Here is a 16,336-nt window from a genome sequence, read left to right as displayed (position 1 = left end):
TACTTCCAGACAAGCTCTAGCATTAAGTCTGTTGTAAAAAATTGCACATCACCATAGAACAGTTAGCTACAATAGTTGACTTCTCCCAGAAACAGTCTAACTGCTAACACAAAGGAGATATTGTCAATAGTAAAGCCTGAAGTTGCAAACCTGTGAGAATTTTATTTTGTGCCTACTGTTAGGACCATACAATGGCTTTGCAAATTACTGTTTTCTGTTAAAAGAAAGCGCATACACAATATAATGCCTTTGAAGAGAATGAGGAAATTTTCACAACTGTGAAATACAACTTCACCCCTGGAAGTTAACACAGCACATTTCAACTCCGTATTGGGAATTAACACCACAACCAAACTCAAGAACACCAGCCTACAGCATTAGGGGGTCAGGATGGATATTCTAAACAAGTAACAAGCACAAGGCAAAAGTGCTTTGGAAGGCACAGACTCAAAAAGGTTGGCTGGTTGGATTTTTCTAAGGTTAGGTCAGGAGTTGCTAACTTTTACTCGCACACAAGCAAGAACAGTGATCCCGTGACACACCATGGCACTACAAAACTCTGCTCTCTCCAGGTACAACTATGGAGTCTCAGAAGGCATAACAAGCCATGTGCACTGTACACTGCCTTCCACCAGCTAAGCCTTTCAGAAAACCACCACTGAACTTAGTCTCATTTGCATTTTTTTTAAAGGTCATAACTTTTCTCATGAAAACCAGCAATTGCTCTCTGCAGGCTGGAATAAACAGTATCTTTTTATCTGAAAATGCAAGCACATTTGTACCTGAATGTACAGGTAATGCACTGTCTGAATGACTGGTGCCCTGTCTTCTCCTCCACGGCTATTCCTCTCATTGTCTTCTTCATCCTTTGTCGCAATAAAAGTAACAGAACAGTTAGCTACAGGAAGCCATCCAGAAGTTTTATGCATACTAGTACTTTTTAATGGCTGTAACACATTGATGAGAACCCACCTTCTATGGATAGGTTTGAATAACAGCAAAATAATATACGGACATTTTTGTAATGCCACTGCTTCTAAATAAAGTAGAAAAACGGGTGTGACCCAACTCTCATTTTCAAAGTGAGAAGTAGCATTTTGCCATCATTAGACACTGGAGGAAAAACATTCCAGAAGATATGGATGCAACTTAAATCTCAAAGTATATCACATTTAAAAAAAAAATATATTGAAACTAAAATATACAAAGTTTACTTAATACAATTAATAAATGCATCATTCCTCCTCAGCCAGTAGTTTTGATATCGTGTATACATATAATGACAAAATGCACTGCCATATGATTAAATGATGTATTTAAAGCTTTTTGATGACAATGTACATTACAAAAGAAAGAGGAATCAGATGAAGCTTTAATAGAAGCATTTTACAGATCATCAGGACTGGCAATAACAGATTCTAGGTACTGTAAAAAACTGTGCATTAGCTTTCCTGTTATACAGTCCACTGACTGTTCACAGCAAGTGCTGTGATACAAAATCTTATAATCAGCTAAAACCTTACACATTATTCTTACTTCCCATCTCTTTTTGACTGCTAGCAACATGTATTATCATCACTTTCAGAAAGTGGCTAGCATGAGCAAATATATCTAAAAGCAGAACAGAATTTCAACTTCCAGATGATGTAAGGCAATCCATACGGTTAACTGATAAATCACGTACACACTGAAGTGTTAAACTTGCAATAACCAGCCTATTGACTATAAAGTGCAACTCATATTTAACTCAATGTACGCTATGGGAAACAGAATCCAGATTAGCTGTATCAGACTATGATTTCTAGGGAATGCAGCTCATGACGGCACAACATTTACTGTGATGGAACACGACCTTATATGGTTCTGCGCTTACAGCAGAAGTGAAACAAAACTTCCGAGCTGAACTGTTTGCTTGTCAAAGACTATTTTATGATCTTTTCATTTCCACTAGCTTTATCTTTATACTTACTGGAGGATGATCTTTACTGGTTTCATCTTCATTATCAAAAATTATTTCGCTTTCAGAATCTGTGGTTGGCCTGTTTAAAGAAGAGAAAAAAAACAAACCAAAAGTTTTGGTTTTCCTTCAATAAATATTACAAAGAAATATTCACTAAGAAATCTGGAAACTATTTGTGGAAAAAAAAGACAATCTAAGCTTCTGTTGAACACCTTCCATATGCCTCAAACAAAAAAAAACGAGAATAAACCAAACCAAAATAAGTAACCTGCTTGCAAAGCAATACTTCCTTTGATGCCCAGTCTCTTAAATTTTACTGATGCAACTATATACTTTTCCTTTAATTTCTATATTTAATAAGTGAAACTGAAATAAGTTTACTTGCCTGCTTAAACAAAAAAAACACTGAGTGAAAGAACCACTCTATACCCCAGAAGCAGGTACGGAATATGTTTATAAAAATCAAAACAACAAAGAAAGGAAAATATATTTTTCAGGGTTCTAATATTTCTCTGTTATTTTTTATTAAAAACTTTACTCTTAAGGTTGGAAAAGACAGTGCAACATCAAGTACAATTATGCATTCTAACACAAACATAAGAAACTTTAAGAAGCCTAAATCAAAATTTTCCTCTTACACTGACAGTTTTTAGCTACAAATTTTCCTCTCCCTTGTGGGAGTCTATCTGACTGCTGGCAAATACACTGTTATTGAACCAGAGGATAGCACAAAAATACAGCGAGTTACCTCTGACAAAAGAGGTGAAAATGATAAGAGACACAAACTTGGAAAAAACAACTCTGCTCATGCTCCCTACAGTGCCAATACTGAAGCCTACTTACAAAAATGAATGTGAGAACACCCCATCACCATCATCATCGTCATCACTGGACTCCTGATCAGCTCCACTGAATTTGTTGCTGGAGGATCTTTCACATGAAGTACTCCACTCAACTGAACTTGTCAAAACCGGAGGAGGAGCATTAGCTTCCACATCATTTGTCTCCTCAGTGGCTGGGATGAAAAGACCAGCTTTGGTAGGCATTCTTTTCCCTTCAGTTGTTTCAGATGACACAGTGGGAACAGGGCTTTCATGTTTTTCTATCCAAGCATTGTAATACCTCACAATATTCTCATGGTTCAAGCGGGAAAGTAACGTTACTTCCCCCTTAATCCTCCGAAATTGCTTGCTGGCAGGGTTTATACGGATACGTTTCACAGCATAATAGCAACCATCAAGCTTATTTCTCACCTGCAAAATTCAAATAAATCTGAAGTCAAATGCTTATAAACATCTCACCAAGTAGAGCCAGAAACAGAATGATTGCATAGAAGTTTTCCTTCCATCCGGGAAACAACTACAATCCTTCCAGAAATCTCTCGCAAAACTTACCAGCCTATTGAATTGCAGGTAAAAACCACAACACAGGCACAGGACAGTAGAAAATAATAAATAAAACCATGCAGACATTGAATATATTGTTTTGCTTCAGAGAAAACAAACATCACCAAGAATTATTTGATAGAGGGAAATAATTTTGATCCCATACCTTGATGACTGCTCCAAAAGCCCCTTTACCAAGTAATTTTAGCTCTTCGAACTCATTGTAGTAGCGTGAAAATTGTCTCTGTGTTTCTGTGAAGAATGAAGCGCTGGATATCCGACTGCTGGGCACAACTGTCTCGATGCAATCTATACCTGCCGAATCTGTAACAAGGACATCAAAATTACCACCACTGTCAGGATGAGGGCATGGGGATAAAGCACAAGGGACCATCAGGTAAGCATCATGAAGATAAAACCTAAATAACTTCAAGAGCAACTTAAACCTAAAGTACAGAAGTGCTCTGTTGTGTACAGTTAAGCTCTGGTATAAGCATAAACCTTAATACAGTTTTTAATTACCAACATTAATTGTGCTGGACAAAGGAACTGATTCTAAACAAGAACATAATGAGGGAAGAAGTCTCATTGGAACAGCATCTTCCAAGGAGAAAGTTACATCTGACATTTACACCGTGCAGGAGGCGGATGAATTTACGGGCTTAATTAAAGCATCAGCTGCTTCTACTGATGAGACAACAGCAGTCACTCTGCCTCAGCTAGTCATAGATATAAAAGCTAATATGGTCTTTAACTCCTAGGTATAGATAACGTAAAACATTTATGCAGTCTTGTGAAGCTCTAGCACATCTCAGTTTTTCTATTATTACAGGCATGTAGTCCGCTTATTTAGTGGAATACAGAAAGAACCAAGTTTTTTACCATCTAGATTTTCTTCAGCTACAGGAATTTTCATTCGTGGAATGTTTATGAAACTATGTTGTAACAACTGCTGTGGAGTCCATCTTTCCTTATCTTCCAAGCAAACACATCTGTTAGCAAACCAAGAAGAGAACTGTTCAAAGTTCTATTCCATATCAGGCCTCAATGTTCAAAGACGTCTCCTTATATTTAAGAAATTATCACCTTTATCATTCAGATGGGAATCAGAAGCAAAGACAGGCTAAATGACTTATCCACAGTGACACACAAAGCTGGTGGCAGGGCAGAGAAGAAGAGAGCACCAGACCTGTTCTCCCGAATCCCAGATTGGCAGTCTGAGCCGTGAGTGAGCAATCACCTCTTCTCTAAAAACTATGACTAGCGACACAGGGGGATTTAGCTGTTCTTTGAAAAAAACTGTTCAAGTCTTTAAAAAAAAAATAAATTAAAGATAAAAAGGTAGAGGAATGCAACAAACATACTTTTCCAGAAAGTCTTGGAAGTCAGCAGGTAAATTGGTAGGAACAGCAACTGGATATTCCTTGGTTACTTGGCCCTGGCTGAGTGAAAGCAGAAGCAAGCCCAGACTCCATATATCTCCTTTTTTTCCAGGTTTGCTGGGAAGACCATCCTCGCTAAAACGAACTTTGGTTTGCTCAAAAACATCTGCTTTGCAGATATCAGCTAAGCGTTTGGAAATGCTGTAGTCTGTCACCTTGATGTTTCCTTCAGCATCTACCAGGATACTGGAAGCACAAAGAACTTTGTGCACTACTGAATTATTGTGCAGGTAGTCGAGAGCTGACAAGATCTGGGTCACGTAATGGCGCAACTGCTCAATTGGAACTGGAGTCTCTTTGTATAAGTATGTAGAAAGGCTGTAACCGCTTATGTGCTCCACTAAAATGTCCACCACAATCGAATCGTCCCGTTCTTTAAGGTTCATACATTTATAGTGTACTATGTTTGGGTGACTTAGCTTCATCAGTGAGCTGAACTCTGTTTCTGCACCCTGAAGCTGTTAGAAAAACACAACATAACATGCATTGTGTCATATCTCATTAACACACCATATACATATACAAAATATATATAAAATATATGACATTCTCATCCTTTTCTGAAAAGGAAGTATTGCACACAAGGGGCAAGAACAACTTTGATTTCTGCCAGGTAAGCCTGATTCCCTCTTTCTTCAGAATGTTAATATTTTATTTATGCATACTTGCAAATACACTTTCTTGCATTTATATTATTGTAAATGAACTCCTGAATACCCCAATACTTCCATCTTCTTCTGTGGTGCGGATTCTCTAAACACGAGCATTTTCAAGCTCATCACCACCCTCTCAAGTTTATATTAAACTAGCAGCCCCAAGAAAAGCACTGAACCCCACCCAACCTTTATTAAGCCAGATACAAAATATGGGCATTACCTGTTTCTTACACTTCTCAATCTTTTCTATTTCATGTGATGTAAGAAACTTTCCCATCTTTTTTTGCCAGTGCAGAACCCACTCATATACTAAAACAAAGTCTCCACTGCGAATTTCCAAGGCATTGTAGACTGATTTACCAAGCTGTTCATCCTTGCCTATACATAAAGACAGAGAAGAGGAATATGGCTTCTTTTGTTTCTAAGGTCTTGACAAGAGCTCATGCAAACACTAAATAAACGCCAGTAAGCCCGCTTTCTACAATTTTAGAAACACAACCCTACTTAGAACTAAATAAGATCCATACCTACACGGTAGGTACAGAAAATACCAGGTCTGATGAGACTGAATGCTATGTCGCAGTAGTCAAATGCAAGCAGTAGCACAGTGGCAAAAAATGGCTGCACCTTTTAAAGAATTTCTTTTACACACAATAACATAACTGTTCATCCTCAAACTGCAAAACAATAAAATTCTCTTTGCTCCAGAGTCTTTTAGGCTGTTCATACTGCCACAGAGGAACTACTAGGTTGAAAACAGACAATGAAAACATTTGATAGTCCATTCGTATGGGCACTTCATGGAGGCCTTTCAGCTCTGAAAGTCTCCTATTGTTGCCTGCATTTATGTTTTCAATAAAATTGCTGCTTTTATGCCATCGCTATCAGCAGCTATTATATTAGTTGTGTAGAGAATATAAAATGTTAAGAAATTGGGGTTTTTGGGTTTTTTTTTTCTTTGTATGGCTATTCAGTTATGTAATTGTACCTGGAAAAGCAAATTTTTGACTTAGAGTAGTCCTATGAAAATACAAAATATTTACCACAAAGTAACTTTTCCTATTACTCTCTCACACTCTACTGTGACATTTCACACTCCACAACAATATTATCTCCACCCTTGCTGCTTGTACCTGTTAACATTGTTTAAGTTTTTCCTCTCAAAAAGAACAACAGCTCAAACCCCAGTACTTCAAGCTGCAATTTTAATTTTACTTACTTAGACATTTTCCTTTATGGACAATAAGTTGTCCAGAACCACTTGTGCTGAAGTTCAAAACTTCATAATTTCCAGGGGATTCTTCATTATTACTAACAGAAAACTGGCGTTCTCGTCTGCAATGTGAACAGAACATTTTTCTCCAACTCAAAAAGACAGAATTGTTGCAGTCTCTAGTCCCTAAAGACACCAACTCTGCAAGAGGATTAGCTTTCAGAGACTTTTGCATCAAGTTGTATCAGCCATTAATTTCTAAGCTACTGAGTGCAGATGTGTTTCATTAGAAATCCAGCATTTTAGCAGCAACGTCAGGCTGCGCTGGGTCTCGATATTCAAAGTCAGAAGCTGAATCCAAACCTCAGTACTTCTGCATCTTAGGATGACACTCACAGTAACCATACTACAGTTCTGAAAAATATGTAAGTTTGACTTGATTTGTGTTCTCTTTCAAAACACTACAAAAAACAAATAAATGCAATTTTGGAAGTTCATTCCAGTTTTAGCTTAATTATTTTTCCTAATTTAAAATGGGTTTCCTGTTTGCCTTCTTTACTACTCTAAACTCCTCCTTCAAGAAAAGGGAAGTTTTGCAAAAGCTTTCTAATTAAGTATGATTATGGTGTTTCTTCTCACATGCATATAGGAGCTGCGCGTGAGATCAGAAAGAACTCAAGACCACTAACCCAAATCAACCTCCATTACTTCCTGGTACAATCTATTTCAAAGTTAATAGAAATATCACCACTGCAAGACTATCCTCCAAATAAATGTAATCACATATAAAGATCACAGGTCTATATGAAGGGTAATGTAGAAGCTCTTTCAAAATATTGAATTTATTAAAAAAAAAAGGAAAAAAGAAGTGCTACATAGAAAGGACATGCCACAGGGCACTTCTTACAAGCGCTGTGTAAAGAAAAATAGACAAAGAAAGCATCTGGCTTTCTGAATTCAACGATATTTTATAAATGAAAATATTTTAGATTTTAATAATCTTCTGGAAGTTTGTGTTCCAGTAGCCAAAATTCCAGGTTTCATAAACAGATAAAAATACAGTACCATTCTTCTTCTGAAAAGAGATCTCAGAAAACTAAATACATCTAGCTTTTGCTTAACTCTACAAACATGACATCATGAGAAGTTTCAACATTTCAAAATCCTTTTTGATTATTCTCACTATTGTTAAAATAAGTAACTTTGCATTTTTTTAAAAATAAGAACATATAATGTAGGAATTTGTATGGAAAGTTAATCTAAGTCCATTGTAGGTGTTCTGCATTAAAGCATAGTAACAAACTTTTGAGACGCTTACCTTTTTCCACAAGCACAGGCAGTGTCTCGTTTTGTTATACTAAGATTAGCAAGAAGATAGGAAGAAAGATTTATGGACTATCAAACACCATACAGAAATAACTGCCAAATATGACTTGAGATAGGCAAAGTGAAGAGATGGCAGCAAGAGTCAAAGTAGGACAGACCAAAGAAAAACTCCTGCTTCAGGTACCTAGTGTTGCTGATAAAAATTGTTTTCACATTATGTAAGTCTATAGACAATAACAAAAAAATAATAATAAAAAAAATAAATCACAGGAATACACTATTTCCATTAAAACAACAGTCCGAATAACAAATCATTGGCACAATCTGAATCAAAACTAGGGAAATTAATACCAGGGTATCTCCACTGTCCTTGACAGTTATATTGGCTATGAACACAGGAATAGGGAGAATAACGAAAATAAAAAAAAATATAAAAAAACCCAAAACCCAAAACCAAAACCCCCCAAACCCACAACCTACCTATAACCTCACCAATCCTAACCTAGATGACTTACATACCAGCAAAAGAATCCTCCAATAACTCTAATTTTCCCTCCTGTAAGTTGCTGTGTAAATGCAGTCAGCATTATCCGATTCTCCAACAAGGAACTTTATACTAGTATATCTTTACAGCAAAGGCTTTGAGATGAATACAAGCTTTAATTTATTGTGCTATTCCAAAACCTTCATTAGCTGATGTAAAATAACTTTTTTCTGCAATTGCCAATGTACTGCATACTTTTAAGAAACTAAGTAAGCCCTGAATATACCTTGAATACCCTGAATCACCTCATGCCAGTGATTGCCAAATACTTTGTAAGTTAAACTAAGGGCCAAGCTGACTCTCTTGATTGGAAAGTTCCCCAGTTATCCATTGCATGTGAATTAGTTAAACGACACCAAATGAAGAGGGGGAGGGAGACCAAAGCAAACAGCTGAGCACCACACCACATTACTCTCTTGCCTTCAACTTTCAGTTTGAAATCTAATGTTTAAATAAAAAAATAAATAAAAAAAATCCACATGCAAACTGACATACTTTGAACGTCCAGCTGAATTTGGTCGGTGTTTATTATTCACTCCATGTTCCAAACAGCTCCCATTCAAACTGGAAGCAACTCTATATCCTGCAGCATCTCTCCTGTGAGAATTTTCTTGACTTGTCAGAGCAGCTACTTCCAAACGTTCCTATAAATCAGGAAAACCACCAAGTGAGTATAGAAACTACTCCTGTCCTCAAAACACACATGTACTTGACTATCATTCTATAATGTCACCCAGTTCCAAAAGAAATAGGTTTCACAGTAAATGTACATATATGGCTGAGTAAGAAGTGCTGGCATTTAGAAAATGCCTTTCAGCACTGTCCATAGGCAAGAATATAAGTTCTTTACAATGAAACTGGAAACATTAACATACTAGCTTTTTTCCCCATGTCTGTTTGAAAATATCCATCTTAGTATACTTAAGATGCTAATATATTAAAGTATTTTCTCTTACAGTTGATTTTATTCCAGAAGTAAACCCCATATAATCAAGAACCTATTTTAACCTAGATCTATTAGGAGCACTGGATGAGAAAAGATGTTCAGAACAATTCAGTCACATAAATCTCTCAAGTTTTTACAAGCATATGCTACAGTCCTGGGAAAAAGTTATTGCAGTGGTTTTTGCATGCCTGCTTAGAAAGAATACCTGTTTGGCAATCTCTTTCTTTTTTCTTTCTTCTCTTTTCTCTTCCTCCCTTCTCTGAATCTCGTTAAGGATTTCACGTTGCTGAAATGAATTTTGGTGTTGTTAGAGATGCAACAATACATGCAATATAACTGCTAATCTTACCTTAATTTAAAAAAAAAAAAAAAAGCTTTGAAGATGATTTTTCAAAAGTGTTAAAGACGACTTGTGGATCTCACAAGAATAAAAAAATAGAAGTCAAGTTAGCTCTCCTGAGGAAGTTAACAGTATCAGTTGCATGATACAGGAGAACAGAGTTGCAGATTAAAGAAAACTGCTTCTGCTGACAGACCCAACAATAAAGTTTCATACACAGAAAAGGCAAAGAAATAAGCAAACACATTCTGTTAAGAAAAGAGCTATTCTATAGATATACTCAGTGTGGAGATGCCACACTACTAGTGTCTGTGAGACTAAACGAACCCTCTCGTTTCTAGTGAGCAGTGTACGCAGGTTCAAGGCCTCTTTAGATTAAATTTATTATGCTCTAGAGAAGTTTGTCATAGTGAAAATTCCAGTCACCCTATGGGTGAAGGAAGATATGATTACCTATCTGTCTGGCTAATGCTTCCTAGCTGAAGATGGAATACACTTCATATATACATTTGCTTATACTTTTGTATAAAGTCCTCTTTATAAGTGATTTTCATAAGACCAAGAATCAACATTTACATTTGTTTCAGGCATAAATGTTTCTCAAGGTTAAAACCACATCATTAAAATATTCCAATTGCAGTAGCAGATAGTTTATATAGTACATATTGATAGACTCATACTGACAGGTCTGACAAGTTAATAACTCACTAAAACCCACGGCTATGCAGGACGATTTACAGAATCATGATTGTTTATGTTATTTTAAGAATACAGGCTTATTCACTTTAATTTCTCTTACCTCCTGCTCCTCTCTTCTTTTAACTTCTTGTGCCCTACGCAATTCCTCCTGAGCCAGTCTTTCTTGTTCTTTTTGATGATTTTTTAGCATCTCTTCATGAAAAGACTTGGAAGGTGGTTTATTATACTCACTGAGAAATGACTGTACATGGTCAGCAAGTTCAAATATCATTACCTGAAAGAAAATAAATATGAATGACATGCACAGTTTAAAGAACAAGTAGATCAAATACTAAAATGATACCCAATTTGAGAAAGCAATACAGCAGCAGCGCGACTGATGATTTTGTAACTTATCAGGGAGAATTTACCATATTTCAGTATTTTTTGTCAGAGCTACTTATTAATAAACTGTAACATGAAAAACCCCTGACCACAGTAGCAAAGATAGCAAAAAATACTGCAAGAGAGCCAACTTCAAATATATTTTTTCTAAAAAAAAAAAAACCAAAACACACCACCAACAAAAAAAACACAACCAAAAAACCTTTTCTCATCTTCTTTCAGGCGTATTTTTCTATTCACGAAGATATGCATTATGACAAATGAGATACAACAGAATAAATCCTTTGCAATTGTTTATTACTGTATCTACTGTAATGAAATACTTATTTCACTGCTAACGTGAAATTCAATCCTTCCTCTGCAAACTAGACCTCCCCCAGGTAGAACTGTAAAGCCACTTAAAGCATTTCACATTCATAGAACCACAACTACTAAAATAAGGTTTGCATTGAAAACTCAGCTGAATTCTGCTTCATGGTCTGCAAGGTTGGAATCACTTTTCAGTTACTGTTTATTTAAACTGAGTACATACTGATGATCTGTTGACCTGTCAGGGCTTAAGCTTTCATCATTCTAGCAGCATTCGTTTATTAATTCAAGCAATCCACAGTGCTAATAGACCATCATATCTCCAGAATTAAAGAACAGTACATCAGAAAGATGCATCCCAACTGTGTGCAGCAGCACTAAGCTAGACTTCCATGTACAGGTGAAAGAACAGCCAAACTAAATTGCACCATCTGCCCGTAACAGGCTGACATTTAGAAGATTCTCAAACACTGAATCCTCTGGTTGAAAGTAAGAATGAAGCCAGGAGGCAATTCAGAATAGAAAGAATAGCACAATATGCATATATCTGACATGCACAAACTAAAATATCTTTCCCAGGTTACTATTCAGAAGGCAGGGCAATCACGCATGCACACATATATAAATAAAAAGGATGAGTCTCAATAATGAAAAAACCACAAACAATCTGCTGTTCAGTTTGACAGGTAACTGAGGTATTTTCAGATTTTCCATATTGCAGAATACGCTTTAATAAAGAATACCTGCCAAGGCAGAGAGAACAGTTATCCCCCTTTCCCTGGAGAGAAAATAATTCAGGACTGTATCGCATATGTCATTCATGAAAAATGTGTCATACACGTAAGTCACAGCTGTATTTACACATTGCTGGAGCAAGTACTGTTCTTGCTTTGAAAAATTAACATGAGGAAAAACTATAACACATTTGTAGCTCCTCTTAATGAGATCAGAAATCAAACTGGGATTTGAAGTCCTACAGGCCAATAGCTCTCCTGGGGTCAGTTGTGAGTAGACTGAGTATATATCACCACATGGTTTAGGGGTTACTTATGAAAAAGAAAGTTCAAGTTGTCTATTGATTGTCCATAGCACAGTCATTACAAAAAAGAAAAAAATATCCAGAATACACTGTTAAACTGCTAATTTCCAAAGATACTGAAAAAGTTGAGGAAATTCTTGGTTATTGAACAGAATGAACAAAACAATATCTGGTTAAGACAGTTCTTTTGAAAGTATTTGCATAAAAATTGGTAATAAAAATAGAAGTATGGTATGCCAATGGAAAAAAGGCTTGATGTGGCAAGATTGAACAACAAGCAACCCATGCCAAACCTGTAAAGTTGACAGGCTTAGGAAACTGAAAACAGAATATTATCCCGTTTCAGCATACAATAACTTTCTCAGCTGTGTATTTCTCACTTTTTAAAAGGCAACTTGAGCAAATCAAATGCATTCACCTATAACATTTTCAAATAGTGGTAAGATCTTGCTTTTGCCAAGAATTCCATGTTTGCTAGTAATTCTTTTAATCCCTTCAGTCCTCAAGCAACTGCAGAAAGGTATTGTTAATACCAAACATGCCTGGGGACATATAAAATCCCTTAAAACAAATATAAGTTCTATGCTTCACGTATTTCTCCATCTTCCCCTTTTTATCCTTTTTCTTAGGGGGAGAAGGGGAAGTCAAGTGTCAGTATTCCTAAACACAGTAGAAAAAAGGCATAATGGCACGGAATGACTGCACTACAGGCACAGAAGTCAGCTGTCAAATATTACACCACACATTTTTTTAGAACTATATAGGTCCACAGTATATTTCTCAAGGAAGTGAAAAGCTCTTACCTCTCCACAGCGCTGTTTTGCCAGTTCAGCTAGTCTGGATTTTAATTCATTTATTTTCTCATTTGACAAGCCTTTTGAATTTTTAAGTTGTATTTCAGGGACACTGGGGGACAGCAACAGAACATAAAACAAGTCCTCATTAGAAAAATTAAGTGTGAACAGCAATTGTGTAAGACGCAGAATGTTGATAAAAATGGTGTATGAGGGGAAAGTAATGGAGTTCACAATCACTTGGCAATTAGTCAATGCTCAAGTAAGCAGTACATAAATATAGAACATAACCAGAAATACTGTTTTATATTCCCTGCCATTGAATTTTCTGGCTACAGATTATGTGTCAGTTATACTTAACATAAGAACTACCAAAGAAACCCTGCAGACTCTTATAATTCAGCTCTAATCAGTAATTTACATAACCACCCTTTAAAAACATTACTAGCATAACATTCAGGTGTTTAAAATATACTACCACTATACAGGCTACACAAACCTAAAGAAACACGTGCAATAAACAACAGCTACATTTAAAAAAATGTTTATAATAAAGTAAACAAGTAAAACATCTGTAGCTATGCTATCTTAAATTAAAAAAAAAAAAAGAGTGATTGTTATATTGCATGTTACAGGGTATAACTGAGCTATCATTTGGTAAGGAATAGCACTTGCCTCGTACACTGCTCATGCCACAGCACAAACACATGAACTAAGGGGAGTTATACTGTAGACACAATGAATGACATAAAGACTGAACAAAACTGTGCTCACAGAGCAACACTTAACCCAGAAATTACCTGCCAACTCAAAATGCTGGTGTTTGCAACTCAACAAATGCTGGTGGGGCTAATCACCAGCAATTCTTTTCACATTCTCTATGGAGAAGTCTTCCAAAAGGCTAACCCGGCAGAAAATAGGAACAGCAGATACAGAATGCTTTAAAAATAAAGATTCAGTCCCTCTCTCAGCAGGTCATGAGCCAGAAAAGTTTAAAAAGGGAACTAAGACTCTTGCAGGTACACCTGTGTTTATGCCTCTTCAAGCTACAAACTGGGGCTGCACTCTTGCACCGACAAATGCATCCCTATTGTTCTCCACTGCACAAGAGACCACATCCAATTCAGGTTCCAAATTTTATAGTCACCTATTATAAAATGCCACAGGCTTAACAAAGACTGACATGTGGAAAGCAAGAATAAGATTGGTGCATAAAACTACATGTTTTTTTCAACTTACACTTTACTATGGAAAACAGAGTAAAATGTTTGGAGAAAAAGACTGTATTTTAATGTTCACTCACGTGTCAGGGTAAGTATGTGGACACTTGACCCACAGATCAACTTTGGCATACACTTCATTATCACCAGTTAATCCCTGAGGACGCAGAACTAAATTAATTTCAGGAGGCTGTTGTATCTAAAATGGAAAACAAAACTTTTGATTTAAAAGGCTTTTTTGGTTTTATTTTAATGAAAGCGCACAACTCTCACAACCTGTGCTATGGCAGATTTCAGGTTAGACCATCCAAACCGTGAAAAAAAAAATACATTAGTGTATTGACATTGCTCAATGACAGTGAACCGCTTCACCAATTATCACAGTTTATCCAGAATATTTTTAGAACTTCTTCAGATAAGTGTAGAACTTCTTCAGGTAAGTTATTAGAAAGATGATTCAGACTAAGCAAAAAAAGTTTTATAATACAACCCTTGTATTCTGCTTTCTGTAGGCTAGTAGTAGCAAAAAAAATTAAATAAATGTAACACAGGTTATCTGTGGAATATCACAAATTAAACCATTCATTATAAGAACAATGCTGCTTCTTTTGTGTTTGTTTTAGATCGCTAACAAACACCAGTCAATATTTTATTTTCTGACATTGCAACAGACTATAAAAAAAAATTTCTCATTTATATATACCCTGTATGGCCAAAAAAATGGACAGTAGTTTTTTTGCATTTGTATTTTTGGTTTTGGCATAAATGAGAATTTTAATAAGTACTGCCCTTCCTCCTCATCCGGTTCAAATTGCCAACTCAAAATCAGAGTGAAGTAAAATACGCCCTTTATAAACACTCTAAACTTTTTCTTTTCAATTAGAAAATTAATTAAAAAAAACAAACCAACCAAAAAACAAACACAAAACCAAACCACAAACCAACCAACCAAAAAACAAAAAAACCCAGCCCAGACCTTAGTAAGGTAACAGATAGGTAGGGAAATAAAACCACATGGAATAACAAATATAGAAACAGGTTAAAAGATGGTCACTATCGCCTCTATTTTCCCTTTGCATTTCCAACAGGGAATGAAGAGGTTAAGTCAAGAGGATATCAGGTACAAATTTAATAGGGAGTGAGATCTGCAACACTTCTGAAAATGCAGCAAATCACTAACAGTGTTTTCATCAAACTCCATGCAAAAAAAAACCCAAAACCAACAAAACAAACAAACAAAAAAAACCAAACACACAACAAAAAAACAAAAGCACCACCACCAAAAAGTAGTCACAGGTTTCTGCAAGAATTTTAAGTTCAGGATTATAGCAGAAAAAGGCATAATGGGCTATGACATTTTGCAGAAACTAAAAGAACAAAGAATGTTAAGAGAGATTACAGTGAACTTGGGGAACTGAGAAGAGTGACCAGCACCTCCAGGTACAGGAAAACAGTGCCACAGATGCAGCTGGAAAAAAATCCTCAATTAGACATTGTGGACACGAAAGAGAAATGGTAAAGAGTAGTGAGTACTAGACCTGAGCATGAATTAGTTGTAACTTAAAAAAAACCCCAAAACTATAAAAATGAAAGTTAAAGTATTAAGTTCTCATGAAAACAGTCACAGTTTGAGTAAACCGCAGCCTATAATAAATACTCAAAGCTCAGCAACACATATGCCGATGAGATGAATTAATTAGGCAGGTATGTAATTTGTTGGTTAAGGGATGAATTAAGAGGCAATTTAAAAAACGAACCTGACAATTAATTAAAACGCCAGTTATAGGCACGGCATTTAATTATAGCGCTAAGGCACCGATCTAGAGGATTAATTGCAAAGACGGAGGCGGTGGACAACGGGCAAACAGCAAAGAGGCCGAGATGCCCCGGGCTGGAAATAAAAAGACTCGCCACCAGCGGGAAAGCACTAGCCACCTGCCCACCACCGCCACCCAGACCAAACAGCAGGGACCCGTTCTGCTGCTCCTCCTTCGCCCGGGAGGGGGGACAGCCCCGCCTCTCGAGCGATTAAGGGGCGCAGGAGGCGCCGAGAGAGAGAAGGGATAAAGGCCCCCAGGC

The 16,336-nt window shown here is 36.5% G+C and overlaps 1 protein-coding gene across 1 annotated transcript in view; it reads right to left on the bottom strand.

The window, feature by feature from the left end:
* The window catches only part of EIF2AK4 (eukaryotic translation initiation factor 2 alpha kinase 4), a 40,299-nt gene extending 24,841 nt beyond the window's left edge, over positions 1-15,458 (bottom strand). The window contains exons 1-14 of the mRNA XM_009883497.1: positions 15,438-15,458; positions 14,341-14,456; positions 13,047-13,149; positions 10,612-10,785; positions 9,678-9,758; positions 9,022-9,170; positions 6,663-6,778; positions 5,664-5,821; positions 4,710-5,245; positions 4,228-4,337; positions 3,512-3,669; positions 2,804-3,213; positions 1,970-2,039; positions 783-866 (exon numbers count right to left, since the gene is read on the bottom strand). Coding sequence (XP_009881799.1) covers positions 783-866; positions 1,970-2,039; positions 2,804-3,213; positions 3,512-3,669; positions 4,228-4,337; positions 4,710-5,245; positions 5,664-5,821; positions 6,663-6,778; positions 9,022-9,170; positions 9,678-9,758; positions 10,612-10,785; positions 13,047-13,149; positions 14,341-14,456; positions 15,438-15,458 — 2,286 coding nt within the window. The remainder of the gene's footprint in view (positions 1-782; positions 867-1,969; positions 2,040-2,803; positions 3,214-3,511; positions 3,670-4,227; positions 4,338-4,709; positions 5,246-5,663; positions 5,822-6,662; positions 6,779-9,021; positions 9,171-9,677; positions 9,759-10,611; positions 10,786-13,046; positions 13,150-14,340; positions 14,457-15,437) is intronic.
* Between the last annotated feature and the right edge of the window lie 878 nt (positions 15,459-16,336).

The sequence above is a fragment of the Charadrius vociferus genome, unplaced genomic scaffold, assembly GCF_000708025.1.
Source record: "Charadrius vociferus isolate BGI_N301 unplaced genomic scaffold, ASM70802v2 scaffold34, whole genome shotgun sequence".
Lineage (NCBI taxonomy): Eukaryota > Metazoa > Chordata > Aves > Charadriiformes > Charadriidae > Charadrius > Charadrius vociferus.
Note: the sequence above shows the minus strand (reverse complement) of the source record. Positions and strands in the feature narration are given on the sequence as shown.